Raw genomic sequence first — 24,224 nt, 5'->3', positions numbered from 1 at the left:
CTGATGCGATGATAACATAATGGGTGATGCACTAGCCTCAAGAAAAATATGATATGCTTGAAGATCCAATTATTAGTCTATTCTGATTTAGTTTTGATTTGGTGGTTGATTGAATTATTCGATAACCTTGTATTTGGTCATGAATTTAACGATAGTACTAGTCGAGAGTTTTTTTTAAGAAAAATGTCAGCTGAATAGCAATCTAAACACAATCAGGAACAGGATGTTCTGGAACATTGTATTTTATGTCTGTGGGATTAAATAAATAATTTCCAAGCATTTTTTTTTTTGTACAATAAAGAAAGTATTTTGGGAGAAGCAAAGTATTATTTTCTCGAACAACTAAATTTGATTAATTATTTTTTCCTTCACGTGGTGATTATTATTAAATTCTATTTATTTTCTTGAATATTTAATTATCTTGACTGTTCGTATAGGAAGATTTTATTACGGGATATAAAAATTTATTTTGATAATTTCATAGTATCCTATTATCTTTAGCGTAATAATAATAATAATATATAGTTTGAAGGTTCATCTCTATTTCACTTAACTATAAGAAGTAAGAACCAACCTAAAAAATAAGAGCAGGTTACAAATAGAAGTTGAATATGTCTTATACTAAGATAATTTGAAAGGCTAGTTATAAATTTGTTAGTTTTTATAACGATTATTTTTAAAATTATATAAAATAGTTTTTAATTAATTAGTTGATAATATAAAACAACAATACATGAAAATTAAATTATCTACTTAGAGCATCTTTAATTCCAAATTAATTTGTCTGAAATTTTTATAGATTTCACATTGTCATATGAGATTTAATTCCAAATTTGTCTGAAATTTTTATAGATTTCACATTGTCATATGAGATTTAAGAATCAATAATATTTTTCACTTTTTAATTTTTTTTTTTTTATATAAAAATTGAACTCGATACCGGAACAATTCCAGCATACTACTCAATATTAACTAGACTACCAAATAATCAACTCTAAATTGCTCTTACATTTATTAATTTCCCAACACGTATTTTCGGTGAATTCTTCTTTTTCTCACTGTATGCTTCCCTTCTAGTTAAATATAGGACATATAACACTAAGAGCAACTTCAAGGGATTTGTGGAGTGCTCTTAATAAATAACTAAAGAATTGTTCACTACAGTGGTAGCCTGTTAAGCAGTGATGAATGTAGAACTTTGACTCAGTAGAAACATTTTTTTTAAATAAAAAATATATGATAATAATAATAATTATTATTATATATATGAAGATAAAATCATAAATATTGAAGTTATAGAATTTTAATATATCATACATATAGAAAAGATAAATTGTGACCTTCAAATCAAAATACTTGAATAAAAAATAATAAACATATAGAAAAATGAAAATTTTGATGTAATGGGTCCAAAATTAATTAATAAAAGTAGGAGAGGAGGCAAAATATATAAATTCTAGATATTTTCTTGTAATTTTATCAAAATCTTTGCTCACCCTCAACTGAATTGTAGGTCTGTTAGTGTCAAATTTTTTAGTCTAAAATGCACCTTTTATGAAATAATAATAAGTTAGTAACATTAATATTATTGATAAAATATAAGAATGAGAGATTATTAGTAAGTCTCATTTATAAAAAATTTAAAATTCAAATGTATAGTTTTTTTTTAAAAAGAATGGAGAAGCTATAAAAGCGTACATACCTTCTTTTAAAAACCAAGACTATCCCCGCAGACCGTAGCTTTTAGCTTGTTTATTTATTTATTTATTTTCTCTGACTACTGTCTTATTTTTTTAATTAAAAAGAGAAAAAATGTGATACACGAAAGGGACAAGTGTATGATACACTGCTTACATTACATGTCTTCTCCAGTCTTAAATGTGCCATACCTATTCATTATTAAGCCAATAATTTGCTGCACTATTTTAGTAACGTGTTTGAAAGCTGGTTTTGCTTTGCTCAGTGTACCAACTCTATATCTTGTGATCATAATAAAAGCAACAAAACAAACAGACTTGAATTCTCTCTCTTCTTGAATTGATGAATCGCATCACCTAAACGACACTTAATCAATTATGCCTCAATCTACTTACAACATTTATATATTAATTAATACTAATATATATATATGGAAGGCTACACATATATATCAGCATAGTTAGAACTAAGAATTTCAACAGCATGGAAACTAAAGAATGTTGCAAATTAAAAGTGATTCCTCAAAGACACAGACACACTCGTTGGTTCTGTGGGGAGCTTGCACATCGAAGGACATTGAGGAAGAGGTGTTCATCACAAGGAATGCAGAGTTTTGAGTCTGCAATGAAATCATACTCTTCCTGAGCTTGATCTAGCAATGCCCTGAAGAGAGGGTGATGGAGCAATGCGATCTTGATCACATATCTCTTGTGGTTCTCTCCCACGTACACAACCAAGTGACCCTTTGGAACATCACTTGGAATGGAGCAACCTTCATGCAAAGTAGAGGACCACAAAGCCCATTCACAACAGTGCTCACAAGTACCACAAGATATGACTCTACCCCCCATTTTCTTGCACTTCTTAAGGCACCCTCTAAGAAATCTTGACTTCATGGTTACTTTTGAGAGAGAGAGAGAGAGAGAGAGAGAGGATTAAAAGTGCAGTGAGTACTTGAGAAAGTGATAAGGTATATATAATTGTGGCATGGGAAGAATCAATCGTCTGGAGCATTAAATGGTTGACATGATTGGTAGCCTATGCTATTTGCTAATGATATAATTATGGGGATCAACATATACATTATTCAAGTGTGCCAGTTATTGACTTAGTTAGTTAGCATTTGTATATAACTCTGATACGACACTGTACGAACATGCATGGCAATTTTAAGATATGTATATATATTTATAAGTTCTTGTTGATTAGTACTCTTAGGAAGTTGGTTAAAGAATTAATATATAAATTCTTTTTTTATTGTACAATAAAGTTATACATATATTATGTAAACAGTTTTTTTATATAAAAAAAAAACTTTCTAATTCTGATTGGTTAACCATTGTCCAAAGGAAACCTGTCGGCAATTTCCGTATATAAAATATGACATATGACTGATTAATTAAGATCGATCCTAGAAAGTAAGGGCTCTGTACTTCTCTGAAATTCTCCAAGGCTAGTGCTTAATCACTGATTCTTTCCAAGTTCTGAGTGTTATGCAAGACCCCACAACTCGAGGGAAAGATAAGATATGTGAAAAGAGGTTGTGGGATAAGTTTCTTGGGCAAAGTGCGAGCCCACTTTGTTTCAAATGCACAGGTATGGATAAAAGATTGAGGCACTTTATTTAGATTCAGAGAAGGGCTTCAACTTTTTTGAGTCGTAATCGTTGAAAATTTTGTACTGTCAAGTGTTAAAAGTCGGCAAAAACAACTGTTTTGGTGCCACAAAGTGGATCATATGATAATGCGAGTGTGTGCATACTGGTGTTAGCGGATTTGATATCTACTGAGGAAGTGGAGCTACATGATTATTAAAAATGTTTTTTCTACATATTGTGGGGGGTTGATTTGAACTAATCTGTAATTAATCAGCCACTTTCTATGTATAATGCATTAATGTTGGTGTGTCCCTTTCAATTTTCAGTGGCTTTTTCTTGTTGGGATGTGAATTTATTATTCCCATTTGGATTGGTCTTAGCTCACTACTTATATATGTTGAATTAATTATCTTAAAGCATGGTTTTTCTAGGACTAAAGAGGGTACTGTCCGTACAAAAATCACACATCAAGTTTACTAGATATGGTTGCTACATTCTGCTAATGGATTTGGGATAAGTTTCACTGTTCCCTCCATTGCTCGCAGAAGTACAGGAAATGGGCTACGTATTGCAAAAGGGATGGAAGGAAATATCTCTTGTTGCAGATAGGAGAATGGAAGTCACAGTTTTTACACTGAAAACTGAACAAATGTAGAATATGTGACTGACATCTTTGATTTGATTCCTTTCCCATGTTTCCTCATAACGGATCTTTAGAAAACTCAACCAGGATATCAAATTTAATTGGCTTCATCTTATGGATATTATCAATTTAGCACCATCACTGTTGCCTAAGAATTAGTACTTAGAAGACAATACTCTAGTGAAAGGAAAACAAAACACACAAACAAACATAATTTGAACCAAGCATTAACGGTTAGCTAAGAAAGGTTGGAGTTAATGTGGAACATTTTTTGAGGTCCAATTTTTGTTGTGCAAATGGAAAATTAAAAGCAACTTACATTCATAAATATAATTTAATTCAGAATTTGAGGTTCCCTTTTTTTTTTTTTTTTTCCTGGGTCTGTTCTTCTTACAGAGATGCGCAGAGAGATGATTGAGAGCCAGCACACTGATTCATCCCCTTTAAGACAAATGTCGGTTGTGTTTGGTTGGTTGAAAGGAATAGCACGATCAGTTTCACACGTGATTATTTGTAGTAAACTGCCAACACTTTTCCAAAATGATATAAAAAAGCCCTTTAAGGATCTTATGAAATTACTCAATAAAATTATGTTCTTATATTTTAGGTGATTTTTATTCTCATGATGAAGGGTAGGAAAAATGATATTATATGCAGTGTTATTTTTTTTTTATTACACTTGTAATTTTTTTTTTATATTTAACTTATTTTAAAATTAAAAAAAAAAATCAAAATATACTCAGACACTATTAAATATACCCAAAAATGATATTTCTAGTTATAATATCCCAAGAAACGTAATTTTCAAAAATATAATACGATATCTTGAAATAAATACATTTTTAAACTTTATTGGTTGCAAGAAAAGAAATGAGTGAGAAATGAAAAGGTGAATAAAAATGGATAAAAAAAATACATTAAAATTTAAAATGTTTAGTTTGAAAAAAGCACGAGAGATGAAAGAAAAATAATATTAGCAATTCACCTTATTTTTTTCTATATTTATTTTTAAATTATTTCCAATATTCGGTGGAAACATGAAAATCTAAGTTCAATCCTTATTGTGATCATTTTTCCATTCTATCAATCAAAACATTAATTTTTTTAATAACTTTTTGATCAATATAATATTTTTATTACAAGACTAGCAATAAAAAAAAAAGTACTTCGTGCTTTTGTAAAATTTTTTCTTTGAATAAGTAGAAAGTTACTATTTTAAAACAAGTAGACATTATTATATATATATATATATATATTATTTTCTCCTTAAATATATTAGTGTAAAAAGTTAAAATACAAATATAAAATTATAATTGTCTTTGAATAGTGGCCACAAAAGAAGATTATCAGAGTTGCGTATCAAGTTGTTTTATTTTTTCCACAACAGAAGATCCCTTCCCATGAAAATCAGTCTCATAAATTGAACGAGTTTGTTGACAGCGTTCACGAAGGAGTTGGCAGTTAACTTTCATATATTTTATTCTGAAGCAGGTAACGCGTATCCAACCACACACTACATTTTCTGTAAGTCTTATATATAATAATACAAAAACCAATGAATATCACTCACGTACGTACATATATACATGAACCGGGTATCCGTATCTATACCATGTACCTGCTAAGTGCTAACTATGGCTGATTGAACAATGGACGTAAACACGCCTCATAAAACATTCTAATAATCATTATATTGATTGAATTGAATGTCATCATTTAATTCATAATTTGTTGGAAAAGAAGGTCCAATTTTAAGGAAACAGCATATATATCACATTGCATATAAAAGTAATGGCAACGAACGTGAGTTATATTTTGGTTAAAGCGAGCAACATGTAAGAATGATAGATAAGGTTCAGTCATCAGTGAGAGTGAGGGTACACTGAAAGGACGTGGTGCACATGAGGTTTGGGCCACGGGGCTCACGAGTGGGTGAGAGGATATTATGTGATATAACTCTCTCAAAAGAGAAGAAATGGTCGGTGACACCTCAACACACTTGCACTCTATAGTCTATATAATATATGGTTCGCAGCCATTTTGTGCATCTAAATTATTTTGATTAGACACTCTTTGCTTCACTTTCACGTGCGTTCCTGTGTTTTCTTGAGCTGTCACACATTATCATTTTGTTTCCACTTCTCCCTAACTGCCCCATTTCCTCATGCCTTTATTCAACACCTCTCCATGCTTCCTTCTGGGAAGCAAACTCCTCTTCTTTCTTCTTTTGGAAACTTGTTCTTGTCCACAACACCGCGTCAACTTCTAAAATGTACTTTAGCGTCGGTAGAGTTCTCAAGGAAGGCCTTCACATGATACATATTCTTCGCCACTCTGGTTTATTTGTTACAAAGTTCAATATTCACGCGCAACTTTCACCTCTTGCCTCTCAAATATACACGATCCTCTCATCATGCTAATATAATTTTACGAGATTCAAAATCCAACTAATGATAAAGTTTGATCTTTGCATGTCAGGTCGTGTATGAGTTTGAAAGGATGTGATTACCCTTTTTCTATCAGAAGAAAACAACATGTTACTGCTATGTTAGATTGATAAACCTCGGCATAAATAATTGTCTGTTCTTGCAAAAATAAATACATTACATCATATATCTCTTCTCCTAATGCATGTTAATATGAAGAAAAGAATTTAGAAGAAAAGAATTTAAAAGAAGTTCCTTCAACTGAACATGTTCCCCCTCTCATCTCTTCCCACACTCACGGCACAAAGTAATTTGTATATACGTCGGTCTATATTTACGTGTAAACATTTTTTCCTTCAAACTTACACTATTCCTTTACCGAAAAAAAAAATACTATCCTTGTAGTTGTAACACGATAGCCATAAGAAAATACATGAGAAAAGTGTACAAGAGACAATGTAATGAAAAGATATTGAAAAAAGAGAATTACAAAAGAAAAAAAAAACATAAAAAAGTGAAGTATAAATGATATGACTCCTAGAAAGCACAACCACTAAAATTCTGCAAAAAGAACCCACAGTATTGTTTATCACAATCATGATGAGCTCCAGGCTCTAGCGTAGTGCAATCAGGACCCAATATGACCCAATGACTCATCCTCGAGATGCTTCTGGGTCCTCTCAAAATTAAACATTCTTTCCTCCAATAAAAAAAGTGATTGAAGACTTGAAAAAGAAGAATAGTAAAAAAAAAAAAGTGTCACTTCCGTTTAAAATCGATTTATAAAGTGAAAAATTATACACCATATTAACCTTATCTTGCATGAAAACCGGATATCTGACGCAACTCTGATACATTTTAAAATGTAAATTTTAGATGTCAAATATACATATACATATAATCCAATTCACTGCCAGTTGCCTTCACTCAACCATTCATTTGTTACATTGAGTCAGACACAGCTCTACACATTTGTCAGGCATCAAGACTAGATTTTAGTACACTAAGGCTTTGTTTGGATTTGAAGATGGAAAAGGGGAAGTGGAAAAGGAGGGATTTGAATGGAAAGTGAGTGGAAAGTGAGGTTGTTTGGATTAAGAGAAAGTGAGTAGAAAGTGTAGAGAAAGTTTGTGAAAGTTTGTGAATGAATTGATTGATGTGATAGATAAAAATAAATTTTTTAATTGATAATTGTGAAAGATTACTATTTTGCCCTTAGGTTAAAAAAAAGTTTATAATTATTATAATTAAAAGATAAATATATAAATTTTAACTAAAAAATTATAAAAAATTAATTTAAAAATAAATTAATTTAAATATTTGCTTTAAATTTAATGATAGATAAAAATTAAAAATTTAAGAGATGAATATATAATTACACTTTTACCCTTGGATTAGAAATGAGTAAAATATTATTTATTGTAATTAATAATAATAACAATAAAATTATATTAATAGATATAATTTATTAAAAAAATAATAAATAATGATAAGAATAATAATAAATATTAGAAAAATAATAAGAATCATAATAAATAATAATGATACTAATTATAATAAATAATAATATTAATATTTAATACAATTATTTAAGGTATTATATATTAAATATTAATATATATATATAAATTAGATATAATTATTTAATATTAATATTTAATTTATATATATATATATATATAATATTAATATTTAATATAATTATTTAAGGTATTATATATTAAATATTAATTATATATAAATTAAATATAATTATTTAATATTAATATTTAATTTATATATATATATACTATTAATATTTAATATAATTATTTAAGGTATTATATATTAAATATTAATATATATATATAATTAAATATAATTATTTAATATTAATATTTAATTTATATATATATATATAATATTAATATTTAATATAATTATTTAAGGTATTATATATTAAATATTAATTATATATAAATTAAATATAATTATTTAATATTAATATTTAATTTATATATATATAATATTAATATTTAATATAATTATTTAAGGTATTATATATTAAATATTAATTATATATAAATTAAATATATTTATTTAATATTAAAATTTAATTTATATATATATATAATATTTATATTTAATATAATTATTTAAGGTATTATATATTAAATATTAATTATATATAAATTAAATATAATTATTTAAGGTATTATATATTAAATATTATATATATATATATACGGATCAATTAATAAATTAATGTGCCCAGAACGGGTCCGGAACGGGCCGTTCTGGACGCATTTTGCATGGCTCTTTCACATAACCAGAACGGCCCGTTCTCATACCGGAACGGGGCGTTCTGGGGAATGTGGAACGGCCCGTTCCAAAAGTGGAACGGCTCGTTCCAAAAGTGGAACGGCCCGTTCTGATTTTGCGTTTTCCTCATAAAATGTATTTTGGAACGGGCCGTTCCGGGGCCGTTCCGGATTCCACTGTCAGCGAAAACACCCTGCATAATCGATTATGCTTGGCACATAATCGATTATGGCCTTGCATAATCGATTATGCCTCACCCATAATCGATTATGGAAGGCCATAATCGATTATGTAACCAACCATAATCGATTATGGTCCTTCATATATATTAAATGACATCAAAACTAATCTTCAATGGAGGAGCTCTTCCGCAATCACTCACGACCAGCCACCACGAGCCACCACCAGCCACCACCAGCCACCACCAGCCACGCACCAGCGACGCACCAGCCACGTAACAGCCCGTGAAGAACTTGAACAACACCAATCGAAATTACTCAACGGAAATTCTGTGAAGACATACCACCAAAGAGAGCTTCCTCTTATATTATTATTTCAAACGCAACGACAAAGCTCCTTCAATAATTCAGTCAACAATGGCAGAGATTCCTGCCAGTATGCATGCATGAGACAAGGACGGTCCGTGAAATGCCAGAGATTCTCTACTGCATGGCACATGCATGGGAGGGGTATTTTCGGATTTTCACAAATCCTACGTGTCTTTCACCTCCTTTCTTCCCTTTTGTGCGAGGAGAGCAACAGTGCTTCCCCTCGCTTTTCTTCGCCTTTCCTTCGTTCCAAATCAGCAGAAACAAACGGTATCTTTTCACGCCTTTCTTTGCTTGTGAACAGTACTCTCCCGGAAACAAACACTACCTAAGAAAATCATACTATTGAAGGCATAAGGCATTAAGCATCGCAAATTATTGTAGGACAACTAATGATTACTCATGTTTACAATTCAAAATTTCTATGCCTTTGTAGATACACAAGCAGAAATTACTTGACAGTATAAAATTGTGCAGATGTTATACCTAAATTTCGACAAGATTCTTTTGACTACGGATTTCCCTGACTGAATTACACATGAACTATTAAGTACACTTCTTCCTACGTACACTTCTTTTGCTAGGAGAATCTTTGGCAATGACAAAAGAGCCAGCTTGGCTAACACGCGATTTCTTGGACCCACGTTGCCTAGGGTATGGGTGAATTTTAGCCAATTCTCGCACACGATGTACCACATTAAATGGTAAGGGACGCAGGGCAAGCTCGTCATTTTGCTCAGCCTGTAATCACCACATGATCATTTATATTATTAACTTGTCCTCGTTTCCCAAACTAAATCTTGCCAGAGATAGCATATATTAAAAAAGAAAACAACTTTATGTAAGTACCGCATCACATAAGGTTGGAAAAGTATTGGTACACCGTACACCAATTTAAGTTCGAAACATCAAAGTAAGTTCCTCAAAAGGAATAAAGAAAGCTAACCTCTGTCTTGTTTTTCTGTGCAGAACTGGCTCTCAAAAGGTTTCGCCACTTGTCCTGCAGAAATCTCACATTTAGAAAACAGGTCTGGAAGAAGGTGCAACTGAATAAGGAAAGCTTTGAGAAGTACCCTGAGATCTATGGGAGTTCGGTAGCTCGAAGAAGAAAACAAAAACCTCTTTATATCAGTCCAACGACCAACTCCATATTCTGATATGCCTTCAACCAACTTCATCACTTCAGGGAGAGTCCACATCTTCTGATGTTTTCTTCGATCGTTTCTTCTAGATCTTTTTGTTGTGGAACATCCATCCTCAGATTCCGAGGGAAAAGACTCCTCATCATACTCAAGTTCCTTAAAAATAAATGTCTTGTTAGATGAAAGAGAACAATTTTAGATCTGCAGACCATAGCCATAAATAATAGGCATGCATGTTAATATGCAGTTATCGTCTCTAAATATACACTTTCCCCACCAACACAAGGGCAATTCAATCTCGTAGATAACATAAATACTAAATCTCAACCACAGGAACAGTTCTGTTTCAACAGCCCAGTCACAGAAACAGTTATGATGAAGCTCAGAGAAGACCAGGGAAGCATGATGAAGCTCATTCATATCAATAAGCAAGTGAAATCAAACTTCACACCTCAATTCATCAAGATACAGTGGACTGAATTTTAACAAATAATACAAGTTGAGAAATAAAATTTATACGTAGGTCACATAATTATCAAATATTGATATTCATGCTCATGCATAAGTATTCAAAACCACAAGATAGAGAATGTATATCAAAACAGATCATAAAGTAATATATACACAATGATACAAAATATAACTAAAGAAAGGATCTCTCGCAACCCAAAGGGCAGGTTATGAAGAAATGATACTCCCCTACTGAAGAATATAAAGGGATAAAAGGGCCCTAACAAAAACAGTACCTCTTTCTTCAAACGCCCTTTGCTAACTTGCAACTCAGGAAGTATCAAGTCACTATTTTCATTACTAGACTTCTCGCTTGGACTCTCTTTCAATGCTTTAATTCTTATATGAAATACATTACATGATGAGTCACTTGAATGTTTAGCTTTTGTATCAGCAGTTGGTACCTTTTCTTTTGACCTTGAATCTGAAAATTCTTCAATATACCTCTGAGTAGGCTTTCGGAATCTCTTCTCTCTAAGTGCAGCAGGTTGGCATTTTTCAACAAGACCCTTTTCCTTCTTACATGTCAATAACCCACTAGCTACTTGACAATCATTATCCAACCCTTGCAGATGTTGTATATCAAGTGAAATGTTGTACCTGCAATTTACTTTTGATGGTTGACTTGGATTGTTCCTGAAGGTACCATGTGATTCATAGGTTACTGTCTCATCTAGAGAATCATTTTTACATTCAGATTGTGCAATAGGTACTTTTGTTGATTCTAATACCCCACCAACAATGCTACTTCCGCTTAATCCAGAAGAATGACTTTCTGAACTTGAGTTTTGCAAGAGTGAACCTTCAAAAGGATCAGAGCCTAGTACCTCCTCAAATTTGCCAGCAAATTCAAAATCTGTAGATTGCAAAAATAAATTGCAATAAGCAAAACAGAAAGCAATAATGGAAAAGAGGAAGCAGAAACTATTTTTTTTTTCCTTCCTTTCTATCAAAATATCATAGCAGAAGATTACATCTTGATAGTTGTAATTGTCATGAACCAAATATGCCACAAGCTCATGAATAGTTTTATATTTCATCTATAACAGGTCCCCTCAAAGAACCTTTGGGCTTGAAGCATAGACAATGCACAGGCCTATCTTGTGTTAACCTTCGACTTTTTTTATTAGAAGAATAGCATCGTGGGATCAATATCAAACCTATATTATTTAGTCACAGAGACTAATATAATGTCATGAACCAATTATCTCAAAAACATAATTAGTAAGGGGAAGACACGTGAATTGATTTATATTACACCTCTAAGAACAGTTAATCATTTACCCAATAAATATTCTTCACATGCACCAGAGAAACCATCAGTTCCTTCAAGATCATCGATTTCAACATCATCAAGCAATCCATCAAGGACCTAACAAAATTAAAGATAATTTTCATAGCAAACAAAATAAAAACATAAACAACTTAGCAGTTATGTGACTAGCAATGCACTATAAACAATTGACATTAGATAAGGTGATATAGTCATATAAACCTGTGATGATACACTGAAGCAGTCAAGTAATCAATAACAAGCAGTATAAATATAAAAATATATGAATTACTAACTTCAATATCATCCCAACAATAATTGACAGTGAAGACAAATACCTCCAGTTCCAAATCATCCTTGTCATTCAAAGTTGTATGAGAATCCAAACAACCTGATGAGTGTAAAGACACTAGCATTAGATATAACATCCCAATAATCACCAAAGTTTGAAAGCAAAAATCATTTTTGTGCTCTGAATATAAGAAAAAGACAATGTCAATACAGCTTTATCAACTATTAAAATTTATCTAATCCAAGATAGGGTATCTCAAATATAGGAAGTTTGATTTCATATTTTTGAAAATGCAACATCAATTCTACACTTCTAAGCAATCACTGACAACAATATTCAAGTTCTGATACTACTTGATTGAATTTTTATTTTTTTTTATTGCTTGGGGGGGGGGGGGGGGGGGGGGGGTGTGTGGGGGGTAGGCTTAATAAGGACCTTCCTTCCGGATCAACCCCCTATAGGGGTAAAGTGCTTCTTTCATTCTTCATTCTTTCACCTCATCATTTTACTTCATTTATTCCAGTTTTTTAGCAACAAAATCAAAATACAGACCCAAATAATAGCTTCTTGCCAATGGTCAAAGTAGAATGTCATTTCCTGATATATGGAAATCAAAGCAATAGAATCAGAACGAACAGCTTTAACTCATTTAAGAATTACTAGTTTACTACTACTTGATTTTAAACCAAATTCAAATCCACAGGAAAGAATTTCAGCATCATAGCATTTCCCTATATTCTCCTCATTAAAATGTAATATACCATCCAAGGAAGCATGATCATTTCTAGGTTCTGCAAGCAAATGCTCAACTTCCATTACTTCATCTTGAAGTGCAGGTACATATGATTCATCCACCTGAACCTATGGAAATTTAAAACATAGATATCATAAGTGATACATTTTAAACAAAACCATATTGCTACTATATTTATTTAAATAGTAAAGAAGAGCATTATGAAATAACAATGTGAATCCACATAAGTGTTCACACATAAATAGCTTTGATAAATTATTCTTTCAAAATATTAATCTTGCAAGGACCAAGTATACCTTCCAATCAAAGGTAAAATTGACTTACACTTGTTAAAAAGAACAAATGCAATATATTTTTAAAAGAAAGCAAACAAAGTTGAATTATTTCAAGAAGTGAACATCAATCAGTATCACAAGGTTAATTTTGACACTGACAGATTTGAGCCTACATCACCAGTGGTTCAACTTTTCTCACAAAATAAGTTGAGAATTTATTTTGTACAAGTGCTAACCAGGGGGAATTTTTTTAACCTAAAGTAGTCTATGACATAGGTTTGAATGTGGACAGGGATGAACATTTGAATTTACTCTACAATGTAAATCCTCCTTCACATAGAAGCCCAAATCGGAACTAAACTTCAGATGAAGACTAAACAATTAATTTAATAGTTCAGGTGCAAATCATCAGTTCATCACAGTTGAATTGTCAATTTAGTATATCTACCATGATCAGGTGCAACAGATATGAGATAATCAGATACACAAAATTGATTCTACTTTAGATTTTGCAAAATGCAGAATGTCAATTGTGAAATAACAAAAAAGATTAAAACTTATATATCTGAGCTTAAAGGCATAACAACAATGAAAAAAATTCCTTACTCTTTGGCATTTCATATTGGAACACTTCCGCAAATATTCTTCCCGATTCATCTCATGTTCTGTTGAATATTATCCTACAATTTCAATTTCAATGTGCATCAGTTTAATCATTTTTTTCTCATTTATATCCACATGTATCAATGTACGTGACTGCATGCATTACCACAAATGTAAGATCTTCACTTGAAAAAAATAAAAACAATATATATATATATATAGAGAGAGAGAGAGAGGAGGGATCAAATTACTCCTAGAGTAACTCTTGGTAAAGTTACTCCACTCAATAACTTAGTCATAGTGTGTTAAATTTTAACGATTCAACCGTTAAATTAAAAGTTCTTAATGTATAGATCAAATTTACAAATTTTTTTAAAAAAAATAAAAATCATTTCATACATCATTTCATTAATTCAAATTGATGAATAATCATAAAAGTATTTTATACATTGATTTAAATATATATAGTCTTCAAATCTTTTAAAAATTTGTAGACTTAATCTATAAATTAAAATTTTTTAATTTAACTATCATTGAAATTCAACATACATCATAAATTATTGAGTGGAATAACTTTAGAGTTAATCACCTATACACTGCTAGTGTAAAAATTTTTTACACTGACAACCAATTATATCTTTTAATTGTGTCATATCACTATAAACACATTTATTTTTAACAGTGACATGACATAATTAAAAGATATAATTAGTTGTCGGTGTAAAAAAACTTTACACTAGCCGTGTATAGGTGATTAACTCATAACTTTACCGAGAGTTACTCTTGGAATAATTTGATCCCTACATATACACAAATATATATATATATATATATATATATATATATATATATATATACTTCAAGACTAAATATATTAAGATTTACTCCATTCAATAATTTATGTTTTATATCAATTTTTAATAATCCGATCGTTGATTATTCAAGCATTTAATCATTGTCTTTCTATCAATATATCACAAATAAAAACCAATATATTTCAAACGCATGATTGTCAAAATTCAGATTTCAGAATAAAAGCTATTATAAGAAAGGGGTGTAAGAAGAGAAAACAAGTGGAAAACCGAACGTCCTCTAAGACAAAAACCAGAAAGGTGGAAAAAAATAAAATCAATAAACAAAACAGAACATAAAGCCCTCCCATCCCTTTTTACATCCTCAAGAGAAACCGAAGGGCCAAACAGCATACAGAGGCCACAAAACACTCCCACTGACACAAATCTCACTTAAAATCCACAAAACTGCTCAATTCACACTTTCACAAGCACCAAACCACTGCCAGAACAAGAATCACACGGCACAACCAAGTTTCCCCTCTCGTCCCACACATAACTTTTTTTACCTTCAAACAACACACTCAACCACAGTGACCAAAATTACCACGGCCACACTAAATCATATTAACAGTGAGTAATTGCATTAATTAAAATATAAAAAATAATCCCTAAAGGTCGTAAGAAGAGAGAACAATTTGAATAGCAATCCTGGCATAGACAGTTAATAGTTACGAAGACAATCCATATCACTGTGAAGCTTTCAATTAACAGCATTATGTAAAAAGCACACACTCGATGTATTTAAGCCTTTCTCAATTAAATAAATAAGGAGAATAAAGAACAACAAAATTGAGGTTCCGATTAAAAGCCAATAATAATAATAATAATAATTACTAATTAGACCATCGCTCACGGAATAGTTAAAAGATATTTTCGCATGATTTTCTCCTCATTTTTTGTCGGCAAAATCGAGCTACTTAAGATGCCGCGAGCGAAGTAATCGAGAAAACAGAAACGAAGAAATGAACTAATAAAACCCCAACCGCGTTTATTCATCGAGCAAAGCAATCCCGAACTAACCGATCCCTAAACTCAGAAATCAACGAGAGTGAAAGCATAATTAAATTAAAATTAAAAAATAATGAACACGAAAATATTAAGATCCAGTCTACAGCAGAAACCAGAGAGAAAGTAGCGAGAACTAGGCTGAAGATCGAACCTCGAAGTGTTGAATTGAAGAGAGAGAGTGAGAGAGAAATTCGTGCGAATGTTCGAAACCGAAAAAGATTAAAACCGCCAAAAAGCGACACGAAATGGAGGGATGAAAAGGTGCGGTGTTTTTATTCGACGGAATCCGAGTTTTTCTTTTATTATTAATTTATCCGACGCTGGTTGTCATCCAAATTGTGCGTTTAGAGTCTCCTAAAACCGGACACGTGTCCCACATTCATTGGTTCTGTTGATGGTCGATTTCTTTACGCTGTCAATAAACTCCGTCATTCTTCGCTAATGCTAGACGCGACGTCGTTTTGGTGCCGTCACTGTGTCTCACGCTCTCACCCTCCCCACTTGTAGCGACTCTCGTCCGTCCGTGCCTCGCGTTTTTCTCGTGTCAAGCTACTCGCTGTCCACGGATTAAAATTTTATAGGTTTAAATATATTTTTAGATTTTTAAATTTAAGATAAATTTATTTATATTTTTTTAATTTTATTTTTTATTTTTAAAATTTTTGAAAATCTTGTTTTAATCTCTTAAATTATCAATAATATATTTGAAAGTGAAAAATTAAGACAGTTATACAATATCAATTGAATTTAATGTGATATTTTTACTATCAAGATATCAATAAAAAAAATTTTATGTAATAATGTTTAATAAATTTCTTCATAAAATTTAAATATAAAAATTAAAATAAGATTTCTTTTTAAAAATTATAAGAATTAAAAATAATAATTTTAAATTTGAGGGACAAAAGTAAATTTATTTTAAATTTAAAAGATTAAAGACTATTTTAATCAATTGTATTTTATTGACCCCTTTTTAACATGTGTTAAATGTTAACTTGTTAGATAATTATCTCATGACTTAGTTGTACTATTTTACACGTCATTAATGAGATATGTATTAAATGTAAATATATATTATTGAGATAAATATTTAATTCTAATTAAAAAATAATTTAAACCAAATAACTATATCTAAGTATTATTTTTAAATAAATATAAAGTGTCAATCAATTTATTTTTTTATTGACAAAAAAAATTGTGCCATAATTTTATTTATTATTTTGCGTAAAAAAAAAGTATATCAACACTTTATATTTATTAAAATCATGATAAAATAGTATTATCTAAGTCATTTTGAGATGATTATAGTTAATATTGCGTTCGACATAGAAAAAAGAAATGTAGGGAAAATAAGATGAAAAAGGTGTAAGAATGTAGAAAAAAAAAAGTTGTTTGATAAAAGAAAATTGGAAAAATAAAGAGTGAAAGTTAAATTTTAAAAATAATTTTATGGTAAGGTAATCAATAAATAAATATTTTTACTATTTTATCTATTAATTTATTATATACATATATATATATATATATATATATAAGGAGAGTTATAATAACATTGGTGAAACTTTTACTAAGTATTACACTGTTTAATAACTTTATATTAAATGTGAATTTTGTAAATCCAACCGTTAGATTGAAAATTGATATCACTTTATATGTTTATAGCAAATTTTGTTAAAATTAAACAACAACTTGAAGGTAATCAAAGTGTTCAAATTTTAGTATTGTTAGGCTTACTCGAAAAGGATGTGAAAATTACTCGAAACAAAAGATAAAGGTTAAACACCTACCAAGATTAAATTGAGAGCCTTATTTGTTCACATGGGAATGTATTCGAATAGAATTAATTAAATTGAACAAAGGAGTGCTCGAAAGTTTATCTGTTGTTCATTAAGGGGTTAAGCTATAACGCGGTCTCGATAGCAACTCGAGAATGTAATAGTAACTCGAAATTGTAGAGGTGTTATTGAAGGGATCTTAACAGTTAAGGCACACTAAGGTGGTTATTAAGGGTCGAATCGAGTAAAGTTGAAGCATGAGGCGAACGGTTATGGGAAGTTACAATTTAGAGTCACGTAACAAGCATAGTGGATAGCGGTTATCCCCTAGTGGCATACATGCATGAAATTAACCGTTCTTGATTGGCTCTATAAATACAGAAGCTACGTACCTTCACGGAGGTCGGAAAAACTCATACTTGAATAGAGCTCTGAAGCACTCTCCGCCTGCGCATATGGCTTTCGTGCACAGAATCGTGTTTGGGTATGGTTGCTTGTTGACCACTCTTCTTTTTCCTTTGTAGATTAGGATTAGTTTAGTTTAATGTCTCTTGTAAGCTCTTAATTTTCATTCACGTACGTTTCTAATGATGTTGTGATGTTTACTATTTACGAACCATGATTGGTATTGAGAATATATGTAGTGTTCATTCGGTTCATATTATTGTTTGTGTGCCTGAACGTTGCCTGTTAATATTAATTGAGGAACATTTGGAAACAAGTAACTTCTCAGACCTCTACTTTACTCTTAATTCTCAATAACGCGGTTATACAGTGAAGTACCTAAATTGAAACACATTGTGTGCTAGTCTAAATAAAAAGAACCTTTAAAACGAATCCCACCGTAAACAAATTGGCACGCCCGGTGGGACCCGTTTAATTCAGAACATAATTGGACTAGTTTTAGGTGTGTGAATTGCATGAGATTAAGGAGTGGGAGAACTATGTCTACGTCTAATAACCAAAATGCAAACCATAATAATGCAGATGTAGAACAACCTAACCCTAATCCTGATAGTGCCACCAATGTGACCAGGGGGGCAACGTCTCCTCCTGTGTTGCTCGAAAACAATGTTAGGCAAAATAGTGTCACTCAAGAATTGGTGAATGTTACTAGAGAATACCCCTGGGGCATGCCACAAAATTGGCGTAATACCCAACCTGTACACGTAGAAATGCCTATACCTTTTTTAGGGACAAACCCACAAGTACACGTATCCCCACAGGGATACAACCCTGGGCCAAATGGTTTGGGTTTTGTCATGCAAGACCCATATCAACATGTAGGGACAAGTCAGGAGGGTTCGCTGATTCGACCAGGGAGTTATATACCTACGGGTATTAGTAACCAAGCCATGATGGCTCTTCGACAACAAATGGACCACAGTAATCATGACATGGTCAATTTGCTGTCAACACAAATGCATAATATTATGACTCCTCTATATGAATTGATAAATAAAATTGGAGATAAATTAGGTGAGGGGTCACCTTCGAGAGCCATGAGTGGAAATCTGAATGAGATGGAAAATCCTGGGGGGCATGAGAATTTTCACCAGAACGTAGTTCGACCTAATAGAAACCCACAGGATGACTTAGACCAAATGGTAGAGAGGATACTCAATAGACATGGATTCGATATAGGTCGAAATGAACGTCCATATTTTGTGTCAGCCTTCCCTGATTATATCACACAGGTATAACTACCCCGTGGAGTAAAAGTCCCAAAATTCTCGAAATCCGCGGGAGAATTAACTGAGTCAACAGTGGAACATATAGCTAGGTACGGGGTTGAATGTGGGGATTTAGCAAATAATGAATATTTGAAAATGAAATATTTCCCTAGTTCATTAACCAAGCATGCTTTTACATGGTTTACCACTTTGCCTCCTAATTCGATACATACTTGGGTACAGTTAGAGGGTAGTTTCCATGATCATTTCTTTAGAGAAGAAACGAAGGTTAGTATAGTCGATCTAATGAACATTAAAAGACAAAATAATGAAACGTTAGATGACTATTTAAATAGGTTCAGGCAATTGAAATCTCGATGTTATACTAATATACCTGAACATGAATTAGTTAGAATTGCAGCAACAGGATTAGATTTTTCGATACGCAAGAAATTAGTAAATGAACAATTGAGGGACATGACCCAACTTGCTGAGAAGGTGAGAAGGATCGAACAAATTAAATGGGAAAAAGAAAGGTTGAGAAAATTTGACAAATTTGTTCGAAAAGAGAAAGTAGCGTATTTAGAAAATTCTGATTTTAGTGAAGATTCTAACTGTGAAGCTTCGAGTGAAGATTTTGAGATTAATTTAGCAGAACTACGTCCCGGACCTACGTACCAGTGTCAAATGCTAAAACCAGGGGGTAATATGGAAGGGAATTTGAATAAGAAATACAGTTTCGATATAACCAAAGCAGAAAAAATATTTGACATCTTATTAAAAGATAAGAAAATTATTCTTCCAAAAAATCACAAGATTCCACCATTCGAGCAAAGAAAAGGAAAGAAGTTCTGTAAATACCATAGCATGTATGACCACTAGACTAATAATTGTGTACGTTTCAGGGATTTGATCGAAAAGGCGATTACTGATGGTCGTCTTGCATTCGAAGAAAAAGACATGAAAGTTGACACAGACCCATTCGCTGCTCATACTGGATATGCTGAACCAGTCTCTATGGGGGTCAACATGGTGGATGTTATTGTGGAAGAGGATGAAAACATCGAGCCTATCTCTGATGAGAAACTCGAAGAGTTAATGGAGGATTTTGCCAAGGAACAGGAACCCATTTACCCAAAGGAAGGAGATAGTTTGGTCAAGTTCTTATCCAAGAAGAAAGAAGCAGACAAGGAAGTCATGTTGTGCCCTCGATGCAGTGCCGTCTTTGACAAGGCTGCTGCCAAGGCCTTCAAGGAGTCGGAAATGCTGAAAAGCTACAAAGCTGAGAAGCTGCGTGAAAGGTCTAAAATATATGAAGGGTCGAAGGCAGGATTGACCATGAGGCAAGTTCATATGCCTCAATACAATGCTCTAGTGGGAAAAATGGAGATGTATAATTCCTCGAGGTTCGGCAATACTTACGTGCCGAACGCAAATGTGCCTGTGGGGAAATGGAACGCACCACCTAGGCCAATGATGATGGGAGGTATGGGTCGAGGAAAACAGGTCATGAGTCATACTGCTCACCCGATGCAAGGAGTGCCCGGGAGGATGCCAAACTCTATAACAGGGCCTAGTCGAGTTAATACCGGAGGGTATGGGCGCGGTTTTCGACAACCTTTTAACAACCTGACTAAGACTCAGTGGAGGAGACAGCAAAGGATGAGGAAAGCTACTTTTGAAGGTATTAAGGGAAATCGTTTTTCGATTCCTGTACCCCAAAAAGGGGAATCCTCTCAGAAGTTCTTAGAGGATGATGAAGATATGATCACAGACTGCTTCGAGAGCGGATTTGAGGATTCTCTAGAGGATATTTGTGGAATAATGTCCATTTTGCCAACTGAGTATGCTGGGGCCATGGAGGCCATGAATGAACAAGAGGATATCCATCGAGAGGATTATTTTGAGGACCCTAATTATGAGTCCAAGGTTATATGGGTGAATCAGATCTCGAGGGTTGTCCCCAAGTTCAATTCTGCTGTGTTCGATTCTCCCACGGAGGAAATGAAAGGGCACCTTAAGCCCCTCTTGCTGACCTTGATGATCGAAGGGCAAGAAGTGAACAAGGTCTTGGTCGATGGGGGTGCAGCTGTGAACATCCTGCCTAAAACCATGTTGAAGAGGTTTGGGAAATCTTTGACTGATCTGAAACCTCACAATATAATGATTTCTGATTATGCAGGCAAGTCTTCAAACCCTGAAGGTATGATTCTGCTCGATGTGCAGATTGGGAGTGTGAAGAGGACTACTATGTTTATAGTGACGCCCTCTAAGGCAAATTTCAATGTTCTGTTAGGTCGAGAGTGGATCCATGGAGTAGGGGCCGTTCCTTCGACAGTGCATCAGAAGATTTTCTTCTGGAATGATGATGAAGGGTTAGAGGTCCTCGAGGCCGATCAGAAAACGTATGAGGTTGGGATGTATTTTGCTGACCAGCAACTAACAGCCTTTGCGAAGACCAAGCCTTTCGATGCTTACAATTCTGGGGTGATGGATGAAGAGGAAGGAATCAAGAAAACCTTTTGCTGGGATGTGAAAAAGGGATTTGTGATTCGAGCCGAAAAGGATTCGGCTCCACTGGATGAATGAAGGAAGAAGATCCTTACTCGAGCTTCTTAGCTAGAATAGCGGCCTATGTGGCTGATCAAACGGCCAACTTGGCCGAGAAAGATCAGTTTGACAATGAGGTTAGCACGGCCATTTTGGCCGAAGAAAAACAAAAAAAGAAAGAGGAGACGAATTTCGAGTCAATAAGGAAAGAAAAACAAAAGAGGAAGGGAAAAGACTTCGAAATCCAAAAGAAGAATGAAGAAAAACAAAAAATAGAAAATCAAAGGGACCAAGGAGTCTCAGATAAAAATGAAAAACAAAAAGAAAAAACAGACCTAGAGGTCGAGAAGACAAAAGAAGGTAAAGAGCAAGAATTAGAACTCAAACTGGACTGTATTTTCGATGATTCACCCTTGGGGTTCGAAAGGGCCGCTAATGAAGAACATAAGTTAGAATCCCAAGATCCGCTCGAAGAGGTTAATCTGAGAACCGTCGAGAATAAGCGAGTCACTCATATTAGCAAGTTCTTGCAAGGGGAGCTGAAAGAGGAGATAATTCGAATGTTGCATGAATACAAAGATTGCTTTGCATGGGATTATGATGAAATGCTAGGACTAGATCGAGAATTGGTGGAGCATAGGCTACCCATGATCCCAGGAAAGAAACCCGTGAAGCAAAGTCCTTGAAGATTTGCTCCTAAAGTAATCGAGAAAATCAAGGGGGAAATTGAGAGGTTGTTGAAGGCAAAGTTCATCAGAACTTCGAGATACCCTGACTGGATCTCGAATATAGTGCCGATTATAAAGAAAAATGGGAAACTCAGAGTTTGTATTGACTTTCGAGATCTCAACATGGCAACTCCCAAGGATGAGTACCGTATGCCCGTTGCTGAAACTATGATAGATGCCGCTGCAGGTAATGAAATTATGAGTTTGTTTGATGGTTATTCTGGGTATAACCAAATTTATATTGCAGCTAACGATGTGTCGAAAACTGCTTTTCAATGTCCAGGTGCCTTAGGCGTCTATGAATGGGTGATGATGTCATTTGGACTCAAAAATGCTGGTGCTACTTATCAGAGGACAATGAATTTAATATTCCATGATCTAATTGGTAAGTTTGTACAAGTATATATTGATGACATAATTGTTGGGTCGGAACAAAAAGAGGATCACCTAAGCCATTTAAAATTATCTTTTGAAAGAATGAGAAGACATGGTTTGAAAATGAATCCACTAAAATGTGCTTTTGGTGTTTCAGCAGGAGAATTTCTGGGGTTTGTTATACACTAGAAAGGAATTGAAGTTAATTGAAATAAGACGAAAGCTATCATGGAGACTAAACCTCCATCGAACAAGAAGGAACTTCAATCTCTCCTAGGTAAAGTAAACTTTCTGCGAAGATTCATATCGAACTTGTCTGGTAAAACTAAAGTATTTTCTCCTCTTGTGCGCTTAAAAAAGGAGCAAGAATTTCAATGGGATGAAAAGCACTAGAACGCGTCCGATGATATCAAAGATTACTTGGCTCATCCTCCAGTGCTTGCACCAATCTCTGAAGGGAAGCAACTGAAGTTGTACATTTCAGCTAATGATTCGACTATTGCGGGCATGCTGGCGCAAGATGATGAAAATGGCATCGAGAGAGTCATTTACTATTTAAGTCGAATGTTAGTAGGAGCAGAACTTAGATATACCCCTTTAGAGAAATTATGTTTAAGTCTTTATGTTGCGTGTACTAAGTTGAAGTACTATATTAGGACTCGTGATGTTGTAATACTTTGTCGAAGTAATGTGATAAAATATATGTTGTGTAAACCTGTGTTACATTCTCGAGTCGGTAAATGGGCACTCGCGTTAACTGAATACTCATTAACTTTCGAGCCGCTAAAAGCAACTAAAGGACAAATAATTGTAGATTTTCTTGCAGATCATTCGAATGAAACTGAAGAAGTTAATTACCTAACCACCAAGCCTTGGCAATTATATTTCGATGGCTCGAAACACGAGTTAGGCGCTGGAATAGGTCTTTTAATCATCTCTCTAGAAGGGTTCCCAACGAAATTATCCTTTAAAGCGAACAAGAAGTACTCAAACAATGAAACTGAGTATCAAGCATTAATAACGGGACTCGAAATCCTCGTAGAATTGGGTGCTCGAAATGTATTAATTCGGGGAGATTCACAACTGGTCATCAAACAATTAACTCGAGAGTATAAGTGTTTAAATGAAAAATTAATTGAATTCAAGACTCGAGCTGTGCAGTTACTTGACACGTTTGGTGAAGTAGAGTTACAACACAT

At 33.1% G+C, this 24,224-nt stretch overlaps 2 protein-coding genes across 4 annotated transcripts; both read right to left on the bottom strand.

The window, feature by feature from the left end:
- Window positions 1-1,334: 1,334 nt before the first annotated feature.
- Window positions 1,335-4,233, bottom strand: LOC109799967 (indole-3-acetic acid-induced protein ARG7). Its single transcript, XM_083060487.1, has one exon. It carries the CDS (start codon window positions 2,592-2,594, stop codon window positions 2,220-2,222), a length of 375 nt encoding a protein of 124 aa, XP_082916613.1. The 5' UTR covers window positions 2,595-4,233; the 3' UTR covers window positions 1,335-2,219.
- Window positions 4,234-9,574: 5,341 nt separating this feature from the next.
- TRFL8 (TRF-like 8) lies at window positions 9,575-16,233 on the bottom strand. 3 transcript variants are annotated; one of them, XM_020361922.3, is made up of 9 exons: window positions 16,076-16,233; window positions 14,066-14,139; window positions 13,192-13,291; window positions 12,477-12,529; window positions 12,150-12,237; window positions 11,102-11,721; window positions 10,287-10,511; window positions 10,160-10,213; window positions 9,575-9,954 (listed from the first exon to the last, which is right to left on the bottom strand). In XM_020361922.3, exons 2-9 carry the CDS (start codon window positions 14,114-14,116, stop codon window positions 9,760-9,762), a joined length of 1,386 nt encoding a protein of 461 aa, XP_020217511.1. In that variant the 5' UTR covers window positions 14,117-14,139; window positions 16,076-16,233; the 3' UTR covers window positions 9,575-9,759. The 3 variants fall into 3 exon arrangements, with proteins under 3 accessions (XP_020217511.1, XP_020217513.1, XP_082916732.1); XM_020361924.3 differs by having other exon boundaries at window positions 11,270-11,721; XM_083060606.1 differs by lacking the exon at window positions 16,076-16,233 and adding an exon at window positions 15,900-15,924.
- Window positions 16,234-24,224: the final 7,991 nt, after the last annotated feature.

Source organism: Cajanus cajan, chromosome 7, assembly GCF_000230855.2.
Source record: "Cajanus cajan strain Asha chromosome 7, NIPB_CcT2T_4, whole genome shotgun sequence".
NCBI lineage: Eukaryota > Viridiplantae > Streptophyta > Magnoliopsida > Fabales > Fabaceae > Cajanus > Cajanus cajan.
This window is presented reverse-complemented; position numbering and strand designations above follow the sequence as displayed.